At 37.0% G+C, this 25138-nt stretch overlaps 2 protein-coding genes across 2 annotated transcripts in view; both read left to right on the forward strand.

Annotated features, from left to right (window-relative positions):
• Positions 1–7432, forward strand: part of LOC132547260 (polycystin-1-like protein 2) — a 34775-nt gene extending 27343 nt beyond the window's left edge. The window contains exons 14-21 of the mRNA XM_060211025.1: positions 830–990; positions 1250–2117; positions 2238–2367; positions 2991–3235; positions 3603–3774; positions 4173–4841; positions 6149–6673; positions 7292–7432. Of these exons, the coding sequence (XP_060067008.1) occupies positions 830–990; positions 1250–2117; positions 2238–2367; positions 2991–3235; positions 3603–3774; positions 4173–4841; positions 6149–6673; positions 7292–7416 (2895 nt within the window). The 3' untranslated portion in view covers positions 7417–7432. The remainder of the gene's footprint in view (positions 1–829; positions 991–1249; positions 2118–2237; positions 2368–2990; positions 3236–3602; positions 3775–4172; positions 4842–6148; positions 6674–7291) is intronic.
• A 5418-nt stretch (positions 7433–12850) lies between these two features.
• Positions 12851–23669, forward strand: LOC132547270 (uncharacterized). Its single transcript, XM_060211033.1, has 7 exons — positions 12851–12919; positions 14300–14583; positions 14764–14976; positions 15483–15566; positions 16658–17294; positions 19466–19622; positions 21334–23669. Exons 2-7 carry the CDS (start codon positions 14314–14316, stop codon positions 21560–21562), a joined length of 1590 nt encoding a protein of 529 aa, XP_060067016.1. The 5' UTR covers positions 12851–12919; positions 14300–14313; the 3' UTR covers positions 21563–23669.
• The last annotated feature ends 1469 nt before the right edge of the window (positions 23670–25138 follow it).

Consider the following 25138-nt stretch of genomic DNA (forward strand, 5'->3'; position numbering starts at 1 on the left):
GTGTACACCTATCTGTCAGTCACGGGTAAGATAATCAGAGTGTACACCTATCTGTCAGTCACGGGTAAGATAATCACCAGAGTGTACACCTATCTGTCAGTCACGGGTAAGATAATCACCAGAGTGTACACCTATCTGTCAGTCACGGGTAAGATAATCACCAGAGTGTACACCTATCTGTCAGTCACGGGTAAGATAATCATTAGAGTGTACACCTATCTGTCACTATATACATACACTACATATCTATAATAAACTGCTACCATTTTTGTACCCAAGTTCCTAATGGGATAAAAGATGAGGTCAAACACTTTAAAAGTAGGTCTTGTAACCTTCTGTATGTCAGCAATAGCCCTTCACTGACTACACCTGGGGCTTGCCTTCTGTCATTGTAAATATTTCTTGTGATGGTGTAAAATGTTGTACTTAGATACCTGTTTAAATAGACATTTATTTCTCAAGGTCATACAAAGTGTCAACTTACACTTTATTTATGTCAGAGGAGTTCTTTTAACAAAAAGACACATTTCAATTTATAATGAAGTTGGACCTGTTGCCATGACTACCAGGTGATTGTTTAATTTGCCTGTGAGTTTGACAAGATTAACTTTGAATGAATGGTATATTTACTAACATCCTAAAGGTGATAGTAATAACATCTATGTAACAAATGTGCCACAGAAAATTGTACAATTTTAATGCTGACGAGAACTCGAGACCTTTTCATTATGGTCGTGATTTAGTTTGTATCTTTGATTTACTTGTTGTGACATCTGATGCAGATTCTGTTTCTTACTGAGAGTGCAGAGCTTTGTTGATTGTTTTCTAGCCACTGACTCGCGGTAGTGTAAATAACTACCTTCTGAGTGTGCCCTTTAACCTTGGAAATCTGACCTTCTTACGGATCTGGCATGACAACACTGGCAAAGGCAAGGATGCTGATTGGTACCTCAATATGGTGCTTATCAAAGACCTTCAGAACAACCAAAAGTAAGTTAGGTCAAGGTCACACCTATCAGAATCTCTTAAATATAAATATGTCTATTTTGAACTTAATGTTTTCAGAGAAGAAAATTGTAGATTTGTAAATTTTGGTATCTTCAAAAATTCAATCTTACTTCATTGGAAAGGAAAGTCTTCGCTTATCACACTGTCCTCTTGTGGCCATCTTTCCAGTTAAATTGAGTCTGATTTGTTAAACAAGGTCAATCTGAGTGTGTTGCAATGAGTGATACCGTTGTGTTTCCAGGTACGTGTTCCTATGTAACCAATGGCTTGCTGTAGACAAAGGTGACCAGCAGGTAGAGTGGCTACTTCCTGTTGCCACACAATCAGAACTGAGCAATTTTGACCATCTGTTTTACACAAGGACACGACAAGATCTGACCGATGGGCATCTGTGGATATCAGTTCTGTCTCGTCCAACACAGAGTGTGTTTACACGGGTACAAAGGCTGTCTTGTTGTCTCTCCCTTCTCTTCCTCACCATGGTAACTAATGCCATGTGGTATGGTACCATGGATACCACTCAGCAACAGAATGTTCACCTTGGTCCTTTTACCTTCTCAGGACAGGAGTTAATTACCAGCATAGCAGGTAGTCTTATCGTTGTTCCAGTCAGTATTATTATAATCACCCTGTTCAAAAAATCTGAGAGGCGTAGGTCCAAGCATGCAGACAAAATGTCTGAACCCAAAGAAGAGGAGTCAAACCACATAAACAGAATGATGTCTAAGCGAGGCCTGGATCAGTACTGTTCAGATGAGTGTTCTGATGAACGTGAGGGCTGTGTTACTCCAAGCGTGATAGATACTGCTCTCATTCAGCCATTCAACACGTATAATTCTTGGGCTGACTTTGAAAATAGAACGAGTCGTCTGATTAACAGCAGAAAGAATCAGCAGAAGTTATCTGAAGGAGGGAAGAAGAAGAAGCGGAATCCATTGCCGTTTTGGTGTCTGTATTTGTCATGGATTCTGGTGGTGCTATCGGTCCTTGCTTCAGGCTTCTTTGTCATCCTGTACAGTATAGAATGGGGGACGGAGAAGTCCTCACGATGGCTCACAGCCTTCTTCCTATCCTTCGTTGAGTCAGTCATCCTCATACAACCTCTCAAGGTAAGGAAGAATGTTCTCTACATATGGGGCAGCAAAATTCCTCTTATACAGTTCTCATGATGTTGTGTTCTAACCATTTTGTTGAAACTTTGATGAACATTTGTGTTTCTTCATTGACAGGTGGTATCAGTGGCTCTTATTCTAATTTTGGTGTTCAAACGCGTAGATGATGAAGATGAAGAAGCCTATGTGAACAAAATTGTCTCGCCTGAAATGATGGCAACAAATCGACTATCGCCATCTTATCCGGGTATGTTTTGGGATATTAATCTTCACATCTAGCTGACTAATAAATATAGAAATCTATCTGCTTGATCAGCTCTGATTTTAAGTTTGCTTTATCAGTGAGTCATAACAGAAAAAGAAGCATTAATTGCAGAATGATTGCCCATGGTTAAAATTTTTGTGTCCAGAGGATAACTTTGCTTGTATTCAAACTTGGATAATGAAATATGGTGTATACATTGGTAGTCTTAGGCGATGTGCATATTGTTAGTATTAAGACCAAGTGCAGTGCACAAAATTCAGGACTTGCAACCCTTTGATTACAGAGTTATCGCCCTTTGCTAAAATATTGTGTTGGAGCATAACTTTGCTTGCATTTAAAATAGGATAATGAAACTTTATTTCTTCATTTGTCATACCAAGATGATGCGCAGTATGGACAAGTTGGAACCAGCAACCCTTTAATTACTGTCCTTTCTTACTATTTTGTTTCCAGTTGTTTTTTTAAGGATCATCTGTTCATTAAAACAAATAAAACAATAATATTGTTTTCATTATGAACAAATTGATGTCATTGTATTTCACAATATAACTATGAAATTCAATCTTAATTTTTTTTTTGGGTTTTTTTTTGTTGATATTTTCAAGCTCATCGACGTCCATACCAACAAAACACTTCTGACTACAGTCAATTAGAAAGTGCCAGGAAACACCGTAAAAGGATGAATCGTCTTTTCAACATTGGGCGTGAATTAGGGGCTTATATAGTATACCTGGTTGTGGTCTGTATCCTGACATATGAGAACCGGAGTAAAAATGCATATCCAACCTATTCCCACCTTGAAAATACATTCCTGAAACCTCCAACAAAGTATCGTGCTAGCTTCATCAATGTAAGATTTCCTGTAATATCTAACAGATTCTCTAGAATCTATAGCATTTATTTTCTCTGTCTCTGATGTGTAGTAGTCTAAGGCACTTGATTTGTTACTTAGTGTTCATTTGTGTATGACACCACTGGGCCACAGGCCCCTGTAATAAGGTAGGACTGTGATTTGTGTATGAGCACCACTGGGCCACAGGCCCCTGTAATAAGGTAGGACTGTGATTTGTGTATGAGCACCACTGGGCCACAGGCCCCTGTAATAAGGTAGGACTGTGATTTGTGTATGAGCACCACTGGGCCACAGGCCCCGGTAATAATGTAGGACTGTGATTTGTGTATACAATTTCATAATTTGTGTAGCCTTTTGTTCTTAGATTTCCTCAGCTGAATATTTCTGGAATTGGGCTCATGACATATTGATCCCTGGACTTTACTCAGATGGCATGTACTCTGGTAATGATACAGCAGATTTCCAGGGTTATCTCAGTGACAACATCCATTACAGAGTGGGCACACCCAGACTGAGACAGGCGAGAGTCACACCAGGTATGGTTTTTAATTCAAATCACCAGTTTGAGCAATAAATATTTTTTATGACTATGGGATGAAGTGCTACCAATATTGTTTAAATGAACAAACTTGACCTCCTCTCAAGGTCACAGGGGTCAAATGTGTTCAAATCTTCATACAACTTCTCAATAATCCACGATATGTGGCCAGTAGCATGGTAAGATAAAGGGTTAACAAGGTTGTAAAAGTCCTTACAGTTGGCCATTAGGTAACTAAAATATTGTTTCAGAAATTTTACAAATAGGAAATTCATTAGATTAAGTGAGTATCTCTAGGCCAAATAAGCGTACGTTAACTGCCTGGAAATGTATAGGTAGGTATAGCTGTCTGTTCTCCCTAGTAGTACTACCCATGTATACTGTTTCTATCAACAGCTGATTGTACAATCCCAAGGGAGTTCAAGGAGTTCTTCAAACAATGTTACCCTGACTACGGACTGGACACCTATGACAGTAAGAGTTATGGCGAGGGCTGGAACACCTTGTCTCACAGTAACACTAGTCAAGCCTGGCAGTACCAGGACTCTCTACAACTCAATGGCTACCCTGTGGTTGGTACATATGACTCCTACGGTGGAGGCGGCTACGTCACCACTCTTGGTAACACCAACCAGACAGCTGTCGCTACGTTTGATTACCTACATGATGCGGGGTGGATTGACCGTAACACAAGGGCAGTCATGGTGGAAGCAAACATCTACAATCCCAATGTGAATCTCTTTAGTGTTATTTGTCTTGTTCTGGAGTTCCCAGCCTCAGGATCAATCATCCCGTTCTCCCAGATTTCTCCAGTTGTGCTCTACCGATATGTTGGGGCATCAGCTCTTTTTCTACTCATCATGGACTTCATCTTTGTGGCATTCACATTGTATTACCTGTACATTTTGATTAAAAAGATAAAACAAGAAAAATGTGCCTTTTTAAAACAGTTTTGGAATATTATAGACTTAATCAACATGGCATTTTCTATCACAGCATGTGTTTTCTATGGAATGCATTTCATCATGGTAGAACTGGCTACCAGTGACTTTCACAGAAATAAAGGTGAGTTAACACGTATGACTCCTATTTGAACCTCCAGTACATTGTGTTATGTTACTACTTACAGATGCCTATTTGAACCTCCAGTACATTGTGTTATGTTACTACTTACAGATGCCTATTTGAACCTCCAGTACATTGTGTTATGTTACTACTTACAGATGCCTATTTGAACCTCCAGTACATGTTATGTTACTACTTACAGATGCCTATTTGAACCTCCAGTACATTGTGTTATGTTACTACTTACAGATGCCTATTTGAACCTCCAGTACATGTTATGTTACTACTTACAGATGCCTATTTGAACCTCCAGTACATGTTATGTTACTACTTACAGATGCCTATTTGAACCTCCAGTACATGTTATGTTATGTGTTATGTTACTACTTACAGATGCCTATTTGAACCTCCAGTACATGTTATGTTACTACTTACAGATGCCTATTTGAACCTGCAGTACATTGTGTTATGTTACTACTTACAGATGCCTATTTGAACCTCCAGTACATGTTATGTTACTACTTACAGATGCCTATTTGAACCTCCAGTACATTGTGTTATGTTACTACTTACAGATGCCTATTTGAACCTCCAGTATATGGTGTTATGTTACTACTTACAGATGCCTATTTGAACCTCCAGTACATGTTATGTTACTACTTACAGATGCCTATTTGAACCTCCAGTACATTGTGTTATGTTACTACTTACAGATGCCTATTTGAACCTCCAGTACATTGTGTTATGTTACTACTTACAGATGCCTATTTGAACCTCCAGTACATGTTATGTTACTACTTACAGATGCCTATTTGAACCTCCAGTACATTGTGTTATGTTACTACTTACAGATGCCTATTTGAACCTCCAGTACATTGTGTTATGTTACTACTTACAGATGCCTATTTGAACCTCCAGTACATGTTGTGTTATGTTACAGATGACTATTTGAACCTCCAGTACATGTTATGTTACTACTTACAGATGCCTATTTGAACCTCCAGTACATTGTGTTATGTTACTACTTACAGATGCCTATTTGAACCTCCAGTACATTGTGTTATGTTACTACTTACAGATGCCTATTTGAACCTCCAGTACATGTTATGTTACTACTTACAGATGCCTATTTGAACCTCCAGTACATGGTGTTATGTTACTACTTACAGATGCCTATTTGAACCTGCAGTACATGGTGTTATGTTACTACTTACAGATGCCTATTTGAACCTCCAGTACATGTTATGTTACTACTTACAGATGCCTATTTGAACCTCCAGTACATGGTGTTATGTTACTACTTACAGATGCCTATTTGAACCTGCAGTACATCGTGTTGTGGGAAGCTTTGTATGGATATATGTTGGCCTTCCTTCTCTTCTTGTCCATGCTGAAGTTGTTACTGATTCTTCGCTTCAATCCTAAAATCACCCAGTTATCTGGGACACTGAAAAAGGCCAAGGGACCTATCTCAAGTTTTATGGTTGTGTTTGTGCTCACTTTTCTGGCGTTTGCTCAGTTTGGCTATTTGGTGTTTGGAAGGGTGGACCGTGGTTATTACACATTCATTGCAACTCTTGAAACACTCATGTCAATGCTGATGATGAAGATGGAGATTGACAACATGATCCTGGTCAATGGTCTGCTTGGATCACTGTTTGTGTTCCTGTTTGTAATGGTGATAGTCTTCATCCTTATAAACATGCTGTTGAGCATGATCAATGATGCGTTTACAGAAGTACGCAAGGATCCATCCTTCCTGCCAGATGACCCTGCCATGGCTACCTTCCTACTGGATCAAATAAAAGCTTTTGTCCTGGGTTACTATAAAGGTAAATAAGTCTATACTCTGGAACCTTGTTTGATGTTTCAGTTTGTATATTCTAAGGAATCAGAATATTTCCCAAAGAGTCCTACAAAAGAACTAGTCCAAAGTCTGTTTGGTAGGTGCTGCTTGTGTCCGAGAGGAATGATTTCTGTCCGTATTTCCCACATTCTATATTTGGTACGATTTATCACCTGTTTCTCCAATAGGACGAAGATATAACTCTGTAAATTAGTCTTATATTGTTACTGAAATCATGCTTTTCATTCTTTTTCTCTCTCTGGAGATTTCATCTCTGTTTATACCATCATTCTTACAGTCAACATTATTTCCTTCATGATTGAATTCATCTTCTCCTCCCTCGACATAGTATTCTACCCCATCCTCCATTATATCAGGTTAATTATCTCCCTTTGATATGCCTTTCTCTACATAATATGATATAATATAATATACAGGAATGAAAAAACAGGGTTTAACATTGATACAAATTTATAAGGAATTTGACTTGTGACTTTTGGCAACCTATCTACTAACCATTCAATTACACCCCCATGAAATCATAATTGTTTAATTTGTTTAATATGACTATATATATAATATATACTAAACTTTGTTTTTATAGACTCCACAGATAAAGGGAAGAAAGAGAAGACAAAGGAGAGTAAAAAAGATCTGGAGGAGAAAATAGATGACCTTGACCTTCGATTGCGGACATTCCTACAAGTTCTTCATAGAGACAGAATTTAACTTGTTGTAGTGTATTTTGTAGCAGAATTTTATTGATTTTAATTGAATGAAAAAACTTTTTATGACATTAACAGCCGATAAGATGAAGTTTCCATAAGTATACAAACTCCTGGTATTTCACCGAGCTGACTACACAAAAATGTTTTTATAAAGTTGACTTTGATATCATGATGATTGGATATGAGCAGGTTTTGTGACATTTACTAATAACTTGATTAATATAAAAAAAATAGAGTTGTTAATACATCAGTGTATGATTTTAAAGGAAATTTCTGAAGCATTCATACAGAATAAAATCCAACTAATCATAGTCAGATGACAGTAAGGCTCCTTAATTGTTATATTTTACAGGTATGTTTGAATGATATTAAGCCTCCTCTGAGAACATGGAGTGTTATTTCCTGTCTAATCCTCTAGCGACTATTAGGGACTTTGTTTGGACACAATGTCCACTATTAAGACAGGAATATTTATTAAGCCTCCTCTGAGAACATGGAGTGAATATTTATTAAGCCTCCTCTGAGAACATGGAGTGTTATTTCCTGTCTAATCCTCTAGCGACTATTAGGGACTTTGTTTGGACACAATGTCCACTATTAAGACAGGAATATTTATTAAGCCTCCTCTGAGAACATGGAGTGTTATTTCCTGTCTAATCCTCTAGCGACTATTAGGGACTTTGTTTGGACACAATGTCCACTATTAAGACAGGAATATCTAAAGTCACATGAAACCATTTCCAGAAATGATCTTGTAATATCAAAGATGCCCAGTATATGATTAACACTTCTAAACATCCATAACAACAATGACCTACATGTACAACTAATAACCCAGACCATTGTCGGCCAATAACCCAGATCACTGTCGGCCAATAACCCAGACCATTGCCAGCCAATAACCCAGACCATTTTCAGGCTATATACCCAATCATTGTTGGCCCATATACCCTGTCAGGCTATATACCCAATCATTGTTGGCCCATATACCCTGTCAGGCTATATACCCAATCATTGTTGGCCCATATACCCTGTCAGACTATATACCCCAGTCATTGACAGGCTATATACCCCAGTCATTGACAGGCTATATACCCCCGTCTTTGTCAGGCTATATACCCCGGTAACCGTCAGGCTATATACCCCGGTCTTTGTCAGGCTGTATACCCCGGTCATTGTCAGGCTATATACCCCTGTCACCGTCAGGCTATATACCCCAGTCACCGACGGGCTACATACCCCGGTCATTGACAGGCTACATACTCCGGTCACCGTCGGGCTGTATACCCCGGTCACCGGCGGGCTGACTACCCCGGTCACCGACGGGCTGTATACCCCGGTCTGTTGTTAATTTAATTGTTCTGTTTGGAGTTGGAGGATATAATATATTATCATACATCAGATACAGATTTCTTCTTTAATTGTCTGGATTACTTTGTTAATAGAAGTAGTATAATGTAGTCATAATTCTGTTGAGTTACTAACAAACTATTGGATGTTTTTGTTTTTGATGTTTTGGTAGCCTATTATCACCAGTTACCACTAATTTCGTGTTTCCCTTGGTCTCTATTTTGACAGTTGAAGTTTGTCCTAACTATTTGATGGATCATTTTCAAATTTGGGTACGACTCCCTGTTGGTCCCTAGTCATGCATGTAAAATTTTGGGACTGAACGGAAGAATAAAATGGCTGACATACGGCCATCTTGAATTTTTGAAAGTTTGTTAGCGCTGTCACCTAAGAAGAACCAAATGATCTTTCTTTATTTCCACATGTTTACTCCTCTCTTGGTCCTTTGGTAACTGTGATAGAAGACACCTGGGCTGGTGTATGGTGTATTTTGCTCATAGGAATGATCTTGATTGATTTCTAAGGTAACATGGGTCAAATATGTTAAAAACTTTAAGAACCTTCTTCTCAAGTTCCAGAAGACCCAGGGTACTGATATTTGGCAAGGTAGTATGGTACATGGGTAAGCTTCCTCGTATAAATGACCTTTACCAATTTCAATGTCTCAGGGGTCAAATATGTTAAAAACATTTAAGAGTCATCTCAAGTTTCAGAAACCTTAGGATCCCAAAAATTTGTAAGCAGGTAAAAGTGTCAAGTGGTGGAGTAATACAAATGTTCAAATAATCATTTGAGAGATACATGCCCTGAGGGCCTCTTGTTTGACCATTACATACAGGAGAACAATATGGTGTTACCTCTTAATAAGATACTGTAAGATCTGTGTTATGGCTTGTGCTGCAATCAGGATTATAGAACCTTAAAAATGATTTTATTACAATGTAGTTTGTTTTGACTATTATGTTTTTACCCAACTTCTCATCATGCAGAAATATGAGTTTAAATCATTGCTGTAGACAAATTTGTGTTTTACTTTTGATACTGTTTTAAATGTCAAAACTTTTGGCTTGTGCTGCAATCAGGATTATAGAACCTTAAAAATGATTTTATTACAATGTAGTTTGTTTTGACTATTATGTTTTTACCCAACTTCTCATCATGCAGAAATATGAGTTTAAATCATTGCTGTAGACAAATTTGTGTTTTACTTTTGATACTGTTTTAAATGTCAAAACTTTTGGCTTGTGCTGCAATCAGGATTATAGAACCTTAAAAATGATTTTATTACAATGTAGTTTGTTTTGACTATTATGTTTTTACCCAACTTCTCATCATGCAGAAATATGAGTTTAAATCATTGCTGTAGACAAATTTGTGTTTTACTTTTGATACTGTTTTAAATGTCAAAACTTTTGGTTTGATATAAAATTTCAGATTTAGAGCATGCTGAATATTTCAGTTTACAACGAGGGACTATTTTTGTCCTGAATGTATATTAATTACTGATTGTCCAATAAATGCTGATTAAAATGAATATACAAAACTTCACTTGTTATTTAAGCTTCAATGTTTGATATAAAAGTGTTTCCTCAGTGAACATTTTTATTGAGCCTGACTAAAACATATTACTTCGCCATAAGTTTCATGTGTATGTAGAGAGAATGTTCCCACAAAAGAGTTATACCCACTAAACTTATTCAAACTTTTAAATACAAAAACAATTTGATAGTTCATTCAAATAATCCTTACACTAAAAGATTCATTAGTCTCCACATACACTATAGGAATCATTGCCATACGAAAAAAGCCCCCTTACTATAACATATACACAAAAGGGCTCCAATTTTTTCAGTCAAGTATTTGTATCTGAACCCACTAATGATGATATACCAAGAATTCCAAACAAAACGACAACTGTGGACATGATACCACTCCATATCAATAAACAGCAAGTGCATGAGTATCTTTCTAAGCTGAAACCAGATAAGTCACCAGGACTTGATGAAATACATCCCGCATATCTAAAAAACACAGCGAGCTCTGTAAGCAGACCAATATCAATTCTTTTCAACCAATCACTATCAACTGGGGACCTACCACTAGATTGGAAAAAAGCAAAGGTTTGTGCCATTTACAAGAAGGGCGACAAAAGCGAAGCCGGAAATTACCGCCCTGTAAGCCTGACATCAGTGATCTGTAAGATTATGGAGAGTATTATAAGGGAACATATAACAAAACAAATGAGGATTAATGATTATTTTTCAACAAAACAATATGGATTTATAACTGGAAGATCTACTTCTCTTCAGCTACTGGAGGTGCTAGACAAATGGACGGAAGCACTTGATGAGGGCCATGCTGTTGATTGCATATATATGGATTACAAGAAGGCTTTCGATACCGTTCCTCATCTGCGTCTAATCAACAAGCTTGTCTCTTATGGGTTATCAAAACAGTTGATATTATGGATTTCAAACTTTTTACAAGGTCGCCAACAAAGGGTTACAGTGAATGAAGAAGTCTCAGATTGGCAAAATGTTACTTCCGGTATACCTCAGGGATCAGTCTTGGGGCCACTCCTTTTTGTCATCTTCATCAATGAACTGCCAGACTTGGTGAACTCAGAAATGTACCTTTTTGCAGATGACACTAAGATATTCAAAATTTTGTCTAAGGAGGGAGATTCAACAAAACTGCAAAAAGACTTAGATATTATGTGTAACTGGAGCGAGGAGTGGCTGCTGAAAATGCACCCGGACAAGTGCAAACATATGCGTATAGGAACACATACAGATATGGCTATATACCATCTAAATGGAAATCAACTTCAGACAACATCGAAGGAGAAAGATATTGGAGTTATTTTTGAGTCTGACTTGAGTTTTGAAAATCATATCAGTGAGAAAGTGAAAAAAGCTAACTCAATGTTTGGGATGCTAAGAAGAACTTTCCAGTTTATGGACATCAAATTATTCATTCCATTATATAAATCGCTTGTTAGATCCCAGCTAGACTACGCAAGTGCAGTATGGTATCCCTACAAATACAAATATATAGATCTTATTGAAAATGTTCAAAGAAGAGCAACGCGGTGCCTACCTGAATTACGGAATTTATCATATGAAGAAAGATTAAAAACACTAAAACTGCCTACCTTGGCCTATAGACGCTTGCGAGGTGACATGATCGAGATATATAAAATGATCAGCGGGGTGTACGACAAAGAGTGCTGTACATGCATAAAGTTATGGGAGAACATGTCCGATAAACACATTGTTAGAGTAAACTCAAAAAAACTTTTTCCACAAAGAGCTAAATCTAAACTAAGAAGTAATTACTTTTCTGTGAGAGCAGCACGCATTTGGAACACATTACCAGAAACTGTTGTATCTGCCTCAAACACAAACTGTTTCAAAAATAGGCTTGATAAGTTATGGGAAAACCAAGATATCATTTTTAATTATAGAGCTGATATATCAATATAGACTGTCTTAATAGTAATTCAACGGAACTAAAAGCTGGACATATTATTTTGATTTGTACATACTATATTTATTATATGAAATATCATGTATATATATTGTATGTTTTTTGAGACCAGAGTAGAGGATAGGTATATCCTGTTCTGGTAATAAACTTAACTTAACTTAACTTAATAACATTACATAAAAGGGCTATTTTACCATATCACATACATGAAAAGGGCCCTTAGACTGGAACATACAATACAAGACGCTTGCCATACCACATAAACAAAAGGATCTTATCATAACCTTTAAGAGCCTTAGAATGAGATGTCTAAGATGTTGCGTAATTGGATAATGTGTGTGGTGGTGTTCGCATCCACTGCCGTTGGCATACCATATATATGAGATTAACTTCACCAAATTACCATACAACATTTACTATACTGTTCATTCATGGAGAATTTTACCTTAGCACTCATTATCAAATAAAATTGCCATACAAGCCTTATTAGTCAGAAAAAATGATAATTTAAAAATACCGCCCAGGCATCTTTAAGATAGGAAAAAAAATACGAAAATAAATGTTTAGCTTTACACTAATGGCCGCCTCCTTCAATGAGAGTACGACTACGGGAGGAGACGTTGTGTAATTCTTTACATAATTCTGGCGTGCTAAAACATTCAAGGGTTTGTACTTGTAAATGTTGTATTCAATAGATGATACTGATAATTACCAGTGACAAACTGAAGGCTGTCGCTTTGAACGTTGTTTGTTTCATCACTCTTTAACAGCAGTGATATGAACTATATTTTTCCGCGCATTGTGTTTTTTGCATTGTCCACAGTATCAAATTAATGTTATTCACGACTAGAATTGAATTTTACTGAGAAAAAGAAAACTTCTGTTGAGAGTGTACGATGCAGCGGCCCAGATGTTGCTTAAGTTCCATGTGGCCCCAGCATCGGCATTTACATAGACATCTTGACGGACAGATAACATACATATATGTCTCAAAATAGATCTTGCAGTGTTCGGACCGGAAGTGTTATCAGCCACCAAGCATTGTTTCAGAGTCCAGTATCTAACATATTTCAAATCAGGGCTCTGTCACAGCTCATAAGGCTATCATCATTTTTATCTTGTGGTTTATTAACAAATAAGAACATAGTTATAAAGCATTGATGCTTCCTTTCTTCAAATACACCACTTCTGTATGGGACCTCTACCAGAAGCCCTTATGCAGATCAGTTGTGTGAGACCCTACCAGAAGCCCTCATACAGATCAGTTTGATACATGCAAACTGCAAATAGTGACCAGAACATATTAAAACCCCTTCTTTATCAAACTGACTGGAACTGACCCTCAAACACAGCTATGAATTGTGACTTTGTTGAAGCATCCAAAGTGGTCCTCAAATCGCAAAATGGCTAACATCCTTAGTATGCTCACCTGGCTGCAACTATGCCAGTTGGATTTCCAGCAGCATAACCATACACATACTGAAATACATTTAAACCAGTTATCCTGGGGTGGAGTAGTGGATCCAGAACCCAGCAGCTAACATTCATATTGAGTCGGGGCCATTGCAAGGCAGCCTACAACTTTAAGTAGCCCACCTTGTAACAGATTTATTTCCTCATTTGTTTCAAAAAGACCAACACAGAGGTCTGGATTGCAATTGGTTTGATGCTTTCCTTTGTTAAATCTTTATCAATTTTGACTTGTTCAAACTTAATGCAGCGACAGTATGTTGAAGTAAAGCATTCTAGGTATCAATAATTTGACAGCTGAACCAATATTTTGTGGTTGACAATTTTGACTTCAATATCTTGAATGCCTTTGAGTATGAAATAGTTTTTATGAATGAATTCTTGTATGTTTGTATCTGTTTCGAATCTCTCCTGGGATTTTTGTGTTACAATGGCTTATGATGTGAACTGGAATCTCAAAGTTGACTTAATATTTACACTAGTACAATTTCAATTGATTTTCATGTCCAAACTTTCAATCTTTGATCACATGTTAGTATCCAGTATTGTATTATTTTATGTCACTATACTTTCAGAGCCTTAAAATCAGATGTCTAAGATGCTGCGTAATTTGATGAAGTGTGTGGTGGTGTTAGCATCTAGTGCTGTAGCCTTACCATATACTGTCTCAGTTCTGTGTAATGTTCTGTATGGATGGCCACAATCAAGACACAAATTCCGCAGGGCTTTTCAACCCAAAAAAGTGTATGCATTGAACTATGCTATGCTTCAATGTCTTATAATGCAGTTACGCTACATTCCTCGTTACATACAGTGGAACATGTTTTACAGATCAGCAGATCAGTCCAAGTTACGCAAGGTAAGAAATCTGGGGTTGGTCTTATAAAGCTGATCACAATAGGATATCAAAATTTAGGAGTAAAAAGAAAAAAAGTTAATTTAGAAGGAGCAATGAGCCCAACAACTATGATGATGCTGTTGAATGTGATATATCCACTACAGACATATCAGTATTAAACTAATCTTGGTTTAATTGCAGAACTTTGTATATGGAAGAAACAATCATAATCTTGATCTGTATATGCCTGATGTGCGAGGTCTACAGCCTGCCAGACCTCACCCAGTTCTGGTGTTTGTTTATGGAAGAGAATGGTGCTCAGGTGACAAGAATATGTATGGGATGTTATGTTCTGAACTTGCAAATAGACTCCAGGTTTTGGTTTGCTGTCCCAACTATTCCATCTATCCACAAGTAAGAATCACACATCTTCCCTCTGTATGTGTTTGCCTTAGTTGATATTATCTCAATTCTTTCCTATTGAAAGGTAAAAGGAAACAATCATGGATAGTCAGGAAAATGTTAGAAACCTAAATTTGGTTAATTATTGATTGAAATTTCTTTTGATATATTGAAATTGTCAGAAAGACTTTGTTGTTTACATCCCTTGAATGACTGGAAGGCTTTTTAATCTGAAACATACAAATTATAACTTACACTACTCAGAAGTCTAGAATTGTAACTTACCCCCGTGGAAAGAATTGGTTTATACTCTACATAGGAGTCTAGATGAATTGATTATATCACTAGGGAGACTAGACTTGCTATTTACTCTGAATATGAGTGGGGAAGAGGGTTGATTATACTACAAGGGAAAATAAAATGTTTGTATAGACTTTAACATTATGTCTTTGTTTTGGATGTAAAATTGAAGTATGTATTTCAGACATGAATAAAATTGTGTGTTGGTTTGACTGTAGGGTTATGTGGATGATATGGTCCAGGATGTGGTAGACTGTGTATCATGGGCATACCAAAACATAGATGTCTATAGTGGAGATAAGGTAGGTCACACCAAAGCATAGAGGTCATAACAATGATTTGTCTGGATGTATATAAAACAAATGTAATGTGCCACTCTTAACTCCATTCATCTGAATGTATATAAAACAAATATAATGTGCCACACTTTACTCCATTTGTCTTGATGTATATAAAACAAATATAATGTGCCACACTTTACTCCATTTGTCTTGATGTATATAAAACAAATATAATGTGCCACACTTTACTCCATTCATCTTGATGTATATAAAACAAATATAATGTGCCACACTTTACTCCATTCTTCTTGATGTATGTAAAACAAATATAATGTGCCACACTTAACTCCATTCTTCTTGATGTATGTAAAACAAATATAATGTGCCACACTTTACTCCATTCTTCTTGATGTATGTAAAACAAATATAATGTGCCACACTTTACTCCATTCATCTTGATGTATATAAAACAAATATAATGTGCCACACTTTACTCCATTTGTCTTGATGTATATAAAACAAATATAATGTGCCACACTTTACTCCATTCATCTTGATGTATATAAAACAAATATAATGTGCCACACTTTACTCCATTCTTCTTGATGTATGTAAAACAAATATAATGTGCCACACTTAACTCCATTCTTCTTGATGTATGTAAAACAAATATAATGTGCCACACTTTACTCCATTCATCTTGATGTATGTAAAACAAATATAATGTGCCACACTTAACTCCATTCTTCTTGATGTATGTAAAACAAATATAATGTGCCACACTTTACTCCATTCATCTTGATGTATGTAAAACAAATATAATGTGCCACACTTTACTCCATTCATCTTGATGTATATAAAACAAATATAATGTGCCACACTTAACTCCATTCTTCTTGATGTATATAAAACAAATATAATGTGCCACACTTTACTCCATTTGTCTGGATGTATATAAAACAAATATAATGTGCCACACTTAATTCCATTCATCTTGATGTATATAAAACAAATATAATATTATAATATGCTACATCCTACTCATGGATCAAGTTTATAAACACATTGTAAATACAGGTACAATATGCCTCTTGTTGCTATTTTCTACACAGGAAAGAATTATGCTGGTTGGACACTCAGACGGTGCTCATCTATGTATGATGGCTGTGCTGGAACTTCTTCATGATGAGCTGCTACAGGAAGGTATCAGTCAGTCTCAACTGATGCTACAAGAGAGTCTAAGGTTTCAGGACTCACACTTTGATGGCAGTAAGAGGAGCAGGATTGACACTCTAGATGAAAGTTCAGGGTCATCAGGGTCATTCTGTGTGCTCAATGATAATGGGGACAAAGGGGGTCCTCTTGACCCAAGTGGGGCAACAAGTATGTATGAAATGATATCAATAAAATCAGACAAAAATGAAAATGCTGAGAGCACTGAACAGGTGTCTGGAGATGCAAAAATCCAGTGCAAGGATGATGACGAGGAAGAGGTGGCTCCAGACAGTCAAGGGGGTGCCATGAACAGACAGGTCAGCCAGGATGTATCTGAGGTCAAAGTAGAAGTCACAGAGGTCAGTGGTGAGGAGGTCACAGATGTCAAGGAAGAAGTCAGACATTCTGGGAAAGTAGTGGAGGAAGAAGAGGAAGAACACAGTGAAAATGAATCTATAGTGACAATCAGACCTCGAGATTCAGAATGTCATCCAACATTACTGGAGTTGGGAAAATCCATTAAAGCTGTAGTAGGTAAGTAGATATATGGCCATTGAAACTTACTAAAGAACACTTGGTGAATAAACCAGACTGACAGACTCTGAATTTTATCCAGATTCACAACCAATTCAGGAAAAAGAGAGAGTAATCATTATAAAACCACACAAATTTTTATTTGAGTTGATAGAATAGGAGTACACTGGATGGCTGTAATTGTTAGTGAGTGTAAGCCATACTGGATGGCTGTAATTATTAGTGAGTGTAAGCCATACTGGATGGCTGTAATTATTAGTGAGTGTAAGCCATACTGGATGGCTGTAATTATTAGTGAGTGTAAGCCATACTGGATGGCTGTAATTATTAGTGAGTGTAAGCCATACTGGATGGCTGTAATTATTAGTGAGTGTAAGCCATACTGGATGGCTGTAATTATTAGTGAGTGTAAGCCATACTGGATGGCTGTAATTATTAGTGAGTGTAAGCCATACTGGATGGCTGTAATTGTTAGTTAACCATAAGTCATACTGGATGGCTGTAATTATTAGTGAGTGTAAGCCATACTGGATGGCTGTAATTATTAGTGAGTGTAAGCCACACCTGATGTATGAGTGTAAGCCATACTGGATGGCTGTAATTGTTATTTAACCATAAGTCATACTGGATGGCTGTAATTATTAGTGAGTGTAAGCCATACTGGATGGGCTGATGTATGTAATTATTAGTGAGTGTAAGCCATACTGGATGGCTGTAATTATTAGTGAGTGTAAGCCACTGGATGGCTGTAAGATGGCTGTAATTATTAGTGAGTGTAAGCCATACTGGATGGCTGTAATTATTAGTGAGTGTAAGCCATACTGGATGGCTGTAATTATAAGCCATACTGGATGGCTGTAATTGTTAGTTAACCATAAGTCATACTGGATGGCTGTAATTATTAGTGAGTGTAAGCCATACTGGATGGCTGTAATTATTAGTGAGTGTAAGCCATACTGGATGGCTGTAATTATTAGTGAGTGTAAGCCACACCTGATGTATGTAATTATTAGTGAGTGTAAGCCATACTGGATGGCTGTAATTATTAGTGAGTGTAAGCCACACCTGATGTATGTAATTATTAGTGAGTGTAAGCCATACTGGATGGCTGTAATTATTAGTGAGTGTAAGCCACACCTGATGTATGTAATTATTAGTGAGTGTAAGCCATACTGGATGGCTGTAATTATTAGTGAGTGTAAGCCACACCTGATGTATGTAATTATTAGTGAGTGTAAGCCATACTGGATGGCTGTAATTATTAGTGAGTGTAAGCCACACCTGATGTATGTAATTATTAGTGAGTGTAAGCCATACTGGATGGCTGTAATTATTAGTGAGTGTAAGCCACACCTGATGTATGTAATTATTAGTGAGTGTAAGCCATACTGGATGGCTGTAATTATTAGTGAGTGTAAGCCACACCTGATGTATGTAATTATTAGTGAGTGTAAGCCATACTGGATGGCTGTAATTATTAGTGAGTGTAAGCCATACTGGATGGCTGTAATTGTTAGTTAACCATAAGTCATACTGGATGGCTGTAATTATTAGTGAGTGTAAGCCATACTGGATGGCTGTAATTATTAGTGAGTGTAAGCCATACTGGATGGCTGTAATTATTAGTGAGTGTAAGCCATACTGGATGGCTTTAATTGTTAGTGAGTGTAAGCCATACTGGATGGCTGTAATTATTAGTGAGTGTAAGCCATACTGGATGGCTGTAATTATTAGTGAGTGTAAGCCACACCTGATGGCTGTAATTATTAGTGAGTGTAAGCCACACCTGATGTATGTAACTGGCTTTCTCACTTATGATTTACTTTAGTTCTAGCAGTGAGTTGACTTCATGGAGTATGTCACAAATGTAGCCTAATCTTTAAGCAAGATTATTTTGTACTGAACACAGTTGACACACTTGTTGACTGTGTTTGATATAAACATCCTTTAATTACTTCTAGAGATACTTTTGAGTTATCACTATTGCTGTATTTGATTGGTTGACAGTTGTAAGTTTTAAAACACTTTTTCTAAAAGAAAACAACATGCTTTAAATAATTTTCTATCCAATTTCAGATTGACAACTTAAAAAAAATAATTACGTTTGTCATAATCATTCTGATTAATGAAAATCCTTTTTCTAAAATCTGGATATTTTTTGTTGTGTACAGGACTTGCAGGGATATATGATATAAATGACCATTTTGAACATGAGAGTTTCCGAGGTGTTGAAGATGTGTCCTATATGGCCAGAGCAATGTATGGAAATGAACACTTTGAACGATTCTCCCCTTCATCACTGGTGAGAACTCTGTCAAGCAGTGTCAGGTAAGAATATTAACATCCTCCCTATTTAGTGAGGGAGCCTCTAGGTACTAACAGGAGGACCCATCTTAAAATGGCTGGCTGTTCAAAGACGGATAAAGCCTACAGGTGTTTAATCTTAATGAAATTAAACAATTATCTTAACACAACTGATATAGATGACCTGTTTTCCTCGTGAACATTTCTTCTACAAATAATTTGATTATGATGAATGTCCACATTCATTTCAACTTTTGCTATAATTATATATATATATATAGAGAGAGAGAGAGAGACAGAGAGAGACACACACACACACACAGAGAACAATCAGGGAGAAATCCCTAAACATGTTTTATATGATATAGATAGAACAATCAGGGAGAAATCCCTAAATATGTTCTATATATAGGACAAATGGGGAGAAATCCCTGAACATGTTCTATATGATATAAATAGAACAATCAGGGAGAAATCTCTAAACATGTTCTATATGATATAAATAGAACAATCAGGGAGAAATCCCTAAATATGTTCTATATATAGGACAAATGGGGAGAAATCCCTGAACATGTTCTATATGATATAAATAGAACAATCAGGGAGAAATCCCTAAACATGTTCTATATGATATAAATAGAACAATCAGGGAGAAATCCCTAAACATGTTTTATATGATATAAATAGAACAATCAGGGAGAAATCTCTAAACATGTTATATATGATATAAATAGAACAATCAGGGAGAAATCCCTAAACATGTTTTATTTGATATAAATAGAACAATCAGGGAGAAATCCCTAAACATGTTTTATATGATATAAATAGAACAATCAGGGAGAAATCTCTAAACATGTTTTATATGATATAAATAGAACAATCAGGGAGAAATCCCTAAATATGTTTTATATATAGGACAAATGGGGAGAAATCCCTGAACATGTTCTATATGATATAAATAGAACAATCAGGGAGAAATCCCTGAATATGTTCTATATATAGGACAATCAAAGAGATTTCCTTTAATACCGGGTATGTTCTAATTTTAGAATAATCCACGAAAATAACAAAACATGTTTTATATAACTAGGACAATCAATAGCAACTCAACAAACAGTCTCTAAGAAATCTCAAAATTCTGTTGTTCTATATACTGCCTGTTCTGTTGCTATGATAACCAATGATAAATCCTTATTAAGCCTGTTCTGTTGCTATGATAACCAATGAGAAATCCTTAGTAAGCCTGTTCTGTTGCTATGATAATCGATGAGAAATCCTTAGTAAGCCTGTTCTGTTGCTTTGATAACCAATGAGAAATCCTTATTAAGCCTGTTCTGTTGCTATGATAACCAATGAGAAATCCTTAGTAAGCCTGTTCTGTTGCTTTGATAACCAATGAGAAATCCTTATTAAGCCTGTTCTGTTGCTATGATAACCAATGAGAAATCCTTAGTAAGCCTGTTCTGTTGATATGATAACCAATGTGAAATCCTTAGTAAGCCTGTTCTGTTGCTTTGATAACCAACGTGAAATCCTTATTAAGCCTGTTCTGTTGCTATGATAACCAATGAGAAATCCTTAGTAAGCCTGTTCTGTTGCTATGATAACCAATGAGAAATCCTTAGTAAGCCTGTTCTGTTGCTATGATAACCAATGAGAAATCCTTATTAAGCCTGTTCTGTTGCTATGATAACCAATGAGAAATCCTTAGTAAGCCTGTTCTGTTGTTTTGTAGTTTACCACCAGTAATTATGATCCATGGCACTGAGGACTACATCGTTCCCCTGTCGTCCACGACCAAAATGGCTGAAGCTATACAGGAGATTTATGGTGACGTGACAGTCCGAGTTTTACCTGGTTGTGACCACTACAGTGTATGCTACGACATCATGGACTCTAACAGTAAATACTATGAAAGTGTGCTTGGTGTAATCTTAGAAACTGCTGCCAAAGTGCTAAAATAAGTGTTAGTAGTTTCTAGTCAGAAATAATCACATTGTCTTTCAAATTCTTGTGTAGATTATGCTGCATTTTGATTACCAGGTATGTATGATTGGGATGTTTTCTGATGTTTTTGGGTTAAATGTACTTTTGTATGCTAGACTGGACATTGAGAGGTCTTCTATAGTGTCATGGCTTGGTAACAGTGGTATAATGGAGAGGTGCTGTATAGTGTCATGTCTACATAAGGCTTGGTAACAGTGGTATAATGGAGAGGTGCTGTATAGTGTCATGTCTACATAAGGCTTGGTAACAGTGGTATAATGGAGAGGTGCTGTACAGTGTCATGTCTACATAAGGCTTGGTAACAGTGGTATAATGGAGAGGTGCTGTACAGTGTCATGTCTACATAAGGCTTGGTAACAGTGGTATAATGGAGAGGTGCTGTACAGTGTCATGTCTACATAAGGCTTGGTAACAGTGGTATAATTGTCATGTAATGAACACATTTTTATCCGACAAGCTCTATCATACATGTCTTATGTAACACATTGTTACCTGACAGGCCCCTATTCTGCATTATCCAAGTAAACATTTAATTATTAAATTGTTATCTCACTATATATCAATCTCATGAATCTGATGTTCTTATGTGACATTCCTAATTTCTGTGATCCTGGAGAACAAACTAACATTTGTCTTTTACACTTTTACAGAGGGTTACACTGATGTGAGACATGTCTAACAGAGGCTTACATTGATGTGAGACATGTCTAACAGAGGCTTACATGATGTGAGACATGTCTAACAGAGGCTTACACTGATGTGAGACATGTCTAACAGAGCTTACATTGATGTGAGACATGTCTAACAGAGGCTTACACTGATGTGAGACATGTCTAACAGAGGCTTACATTGATGTGAGACATGTCTAACAGAGGCTTACATGATGTGAGACATGTCTAACAGAGGCTTACACTGATGTGAGACATGTCTAATAGAGGCTTACATTGATGTGAGACATGTCTAACAGAGGGTTACATTGATGTGAGACATGTCTAACAGAGGGTTACACTGATGTGAGACATGTCTAACAGAGGCTTACATTGATGTGAGACATGTCTAACAGAGGCTTACACTGATGTGAGACATGTCTAACAGAGGCTTACATTGATGTGAGACATGTCTAACAGAGGGTTACATGATGTGAGACATGTCTAACAGAGGCTAACATGATGTGAGACATGTCTAACAGAGGCTTACATGATGTGAGACATGTCTAACAGAGGCTTACATTGATGTGAGACATGTCTAACAGAGGGTTACACTGATGTGAGACATGTCTAACAGAGGCTTACGTTGATGTGAGACATGTCTCACAGGAGCTTACACAATGTGAGACATGTCTAACAGAGGGTTACATGATGTGAGACATGTCTAACAGAGGGTTACATGATGTGAGACATGTCTAACAGAGGCTTACATGATGTGAGACATGTCTAACAGAGGCTTACGTTGATGTGAGACATGTCTCACAGGAGCTTACACAATGTGAAACATGTCTAACAGAGGCTTACATTGATGTGAGACATGTCTAACAGAGGCTTACATTGATGTGAGACATGTCTAACAGAGGCTTACATGATGTGAGACATGTCTAACAGAGGCTTACATGATGTGAGACATGTCTAACAGAGGCTTACATGATGTGAGACATGTCTAACAGAGGCTTACATTGATGTGAGACATGTCTAACAGAGGCTTACATTGATGTGAGACATGTCTAACAGAGGCTTACATTGATGTGAGACATGTCTAACAGAGGCTTACATTGATGTGAGACATGTCTAACAGAGGCTTACATTGATGTGAGACATGTCTAACAGAGGCTTACATTGATGTGAAACATGTCTAACAGAGGCTTACATTGATGTGAGACATGTCTAACAGAGGCTTACATGATGTGAGACATGTCTAACAGAGGCTTACATGATGTGAGACATGTCTAACAGAGGCTTACATGATGTGAGACATGTCTAACAGAGGCTTACATGATGTGAGACATGTCTAACAGAGGCTTACATGATGTGAGACATGTCTAACAGAGGCTTACATTGATGTGAGACATGTCTAACAGAACAGAGGCTTACATTGATGTGAGACATGTCTAACAGAGGCTTACATTGATATCAGACATGTCTAACAGAGGCTTACATTGATGTGAGACATGTCTAACAGAGGCTTACATTGATGTGAGACATGTCTAACAGAGGCTTACACTGATGTGAGACATGTCTAACAGAGGCTTACATTGATGTGAGACATGTCTAACAGAGGCTTACATGATGTGAGACATGTCTAACAGAGGCTTACATGATGTGAGACATGTCTAACAGAGGCTTACATTGATGTGAGACATGTCTAACAGAGGCTTACATTGATGTGAGACATGTCTAACAGAGGCTTACATTGATGTGAGACATGTCTAACAGAGGCTTACATTGATGTGAGACATGTCTAACAGAGGCTTACGTTGATGTGAGACATGTCTCACAGGAGCTTACACGATGTGAAACATGTCTCACAGGAGCTAACATCTCAAAGAGGCTTACATGATGTGAAATATATCACAAAGGCTTACATTGATGTGAAACATGTCTCACAGAGGCTTACATCAATGTGAAACATGTCTCACAGGAGCTTACATTGATGTGAGACATGTCTCACAGAGGCTTACATTGATGTGAGACATGTCTAACAGAGGCTTACATTGATGTGAGACATGTCTAACAGAGGCTTACATTGATGTGAGACATGTCTAACAGAGGCTTACATGATGTGAGACATGTCTAACAGAGGCTTACGTTGATGTGAGACATGTCTAACAGAGGCTTACATTGATGTGAGACATGTCTAACAGAGGCTTACATTGATGTGAGACATGTCTAACAGAGGCTTACATTGATGTGAGACATGTCTAACAGAGGCTTACATGATGTGAGACATGTCTAACAGAGGCTTACATGATGTGAGACATGTCTAACAGAGGCTTACATGATGTGAAGCATAGCTGGCTTAAGATAATATTGTTGTAAAAGATGTGATTACTGTGAATTATTGAAGCAATGCATTCTTGTTAGTCTTTAATCATTTGTAAACGATTGTTATATAGTTGTTAATTAGTCATAATTTGAACAAATTGCCTGTAATGGTGACTAAGAGATTTGTCATCACACATGATTTTTTATGTCCTAATTCAGCATCTGTGTGATATTTCGCTTTACTTATCATTAACTCAGGACAGTGTGATCTATAGGTCAAGAGGTTCTGTTTATCACCTTTAAGTTCTGTTTATCACCTTTAGGTTCTGTTTATCACCTTTAGGTTCTGTTTATCACCTGCTTATAGAATTCCCTTTAATATTGACCAGGTATTCTTGTGAAGTGTCAGGCTTACAGAAGTTATTTACTTGAGTTATGATTTTAGCTGTTTTAAGTTATATGTTTAATCTGATCTTTTATTTTTTGCTATTGTTGAATAATAATAATTTTTAGTGGGGTATTATCAAAACTACATCATGTCGTCATATATTTGTGTTT

The sequence above is a fragment of the Ylistrum balloti genome, unplaced genomic scaffold (assembly GCF_031769215.1).
Source record: "Ylistrum balloti isolate Yb309-2 unplaced genomic scaffold, AGI_CSIRO_Ybal_v1 Utg369944, whole genome shotgun sequence".
Taxonomy (NCBI): domain Eukaryota; kingdom Metazoa; phylum Mollusca; class Bivalvia; order Pectinida; family Pectinidae; genus Ylistrum; species Ylistrum balloti.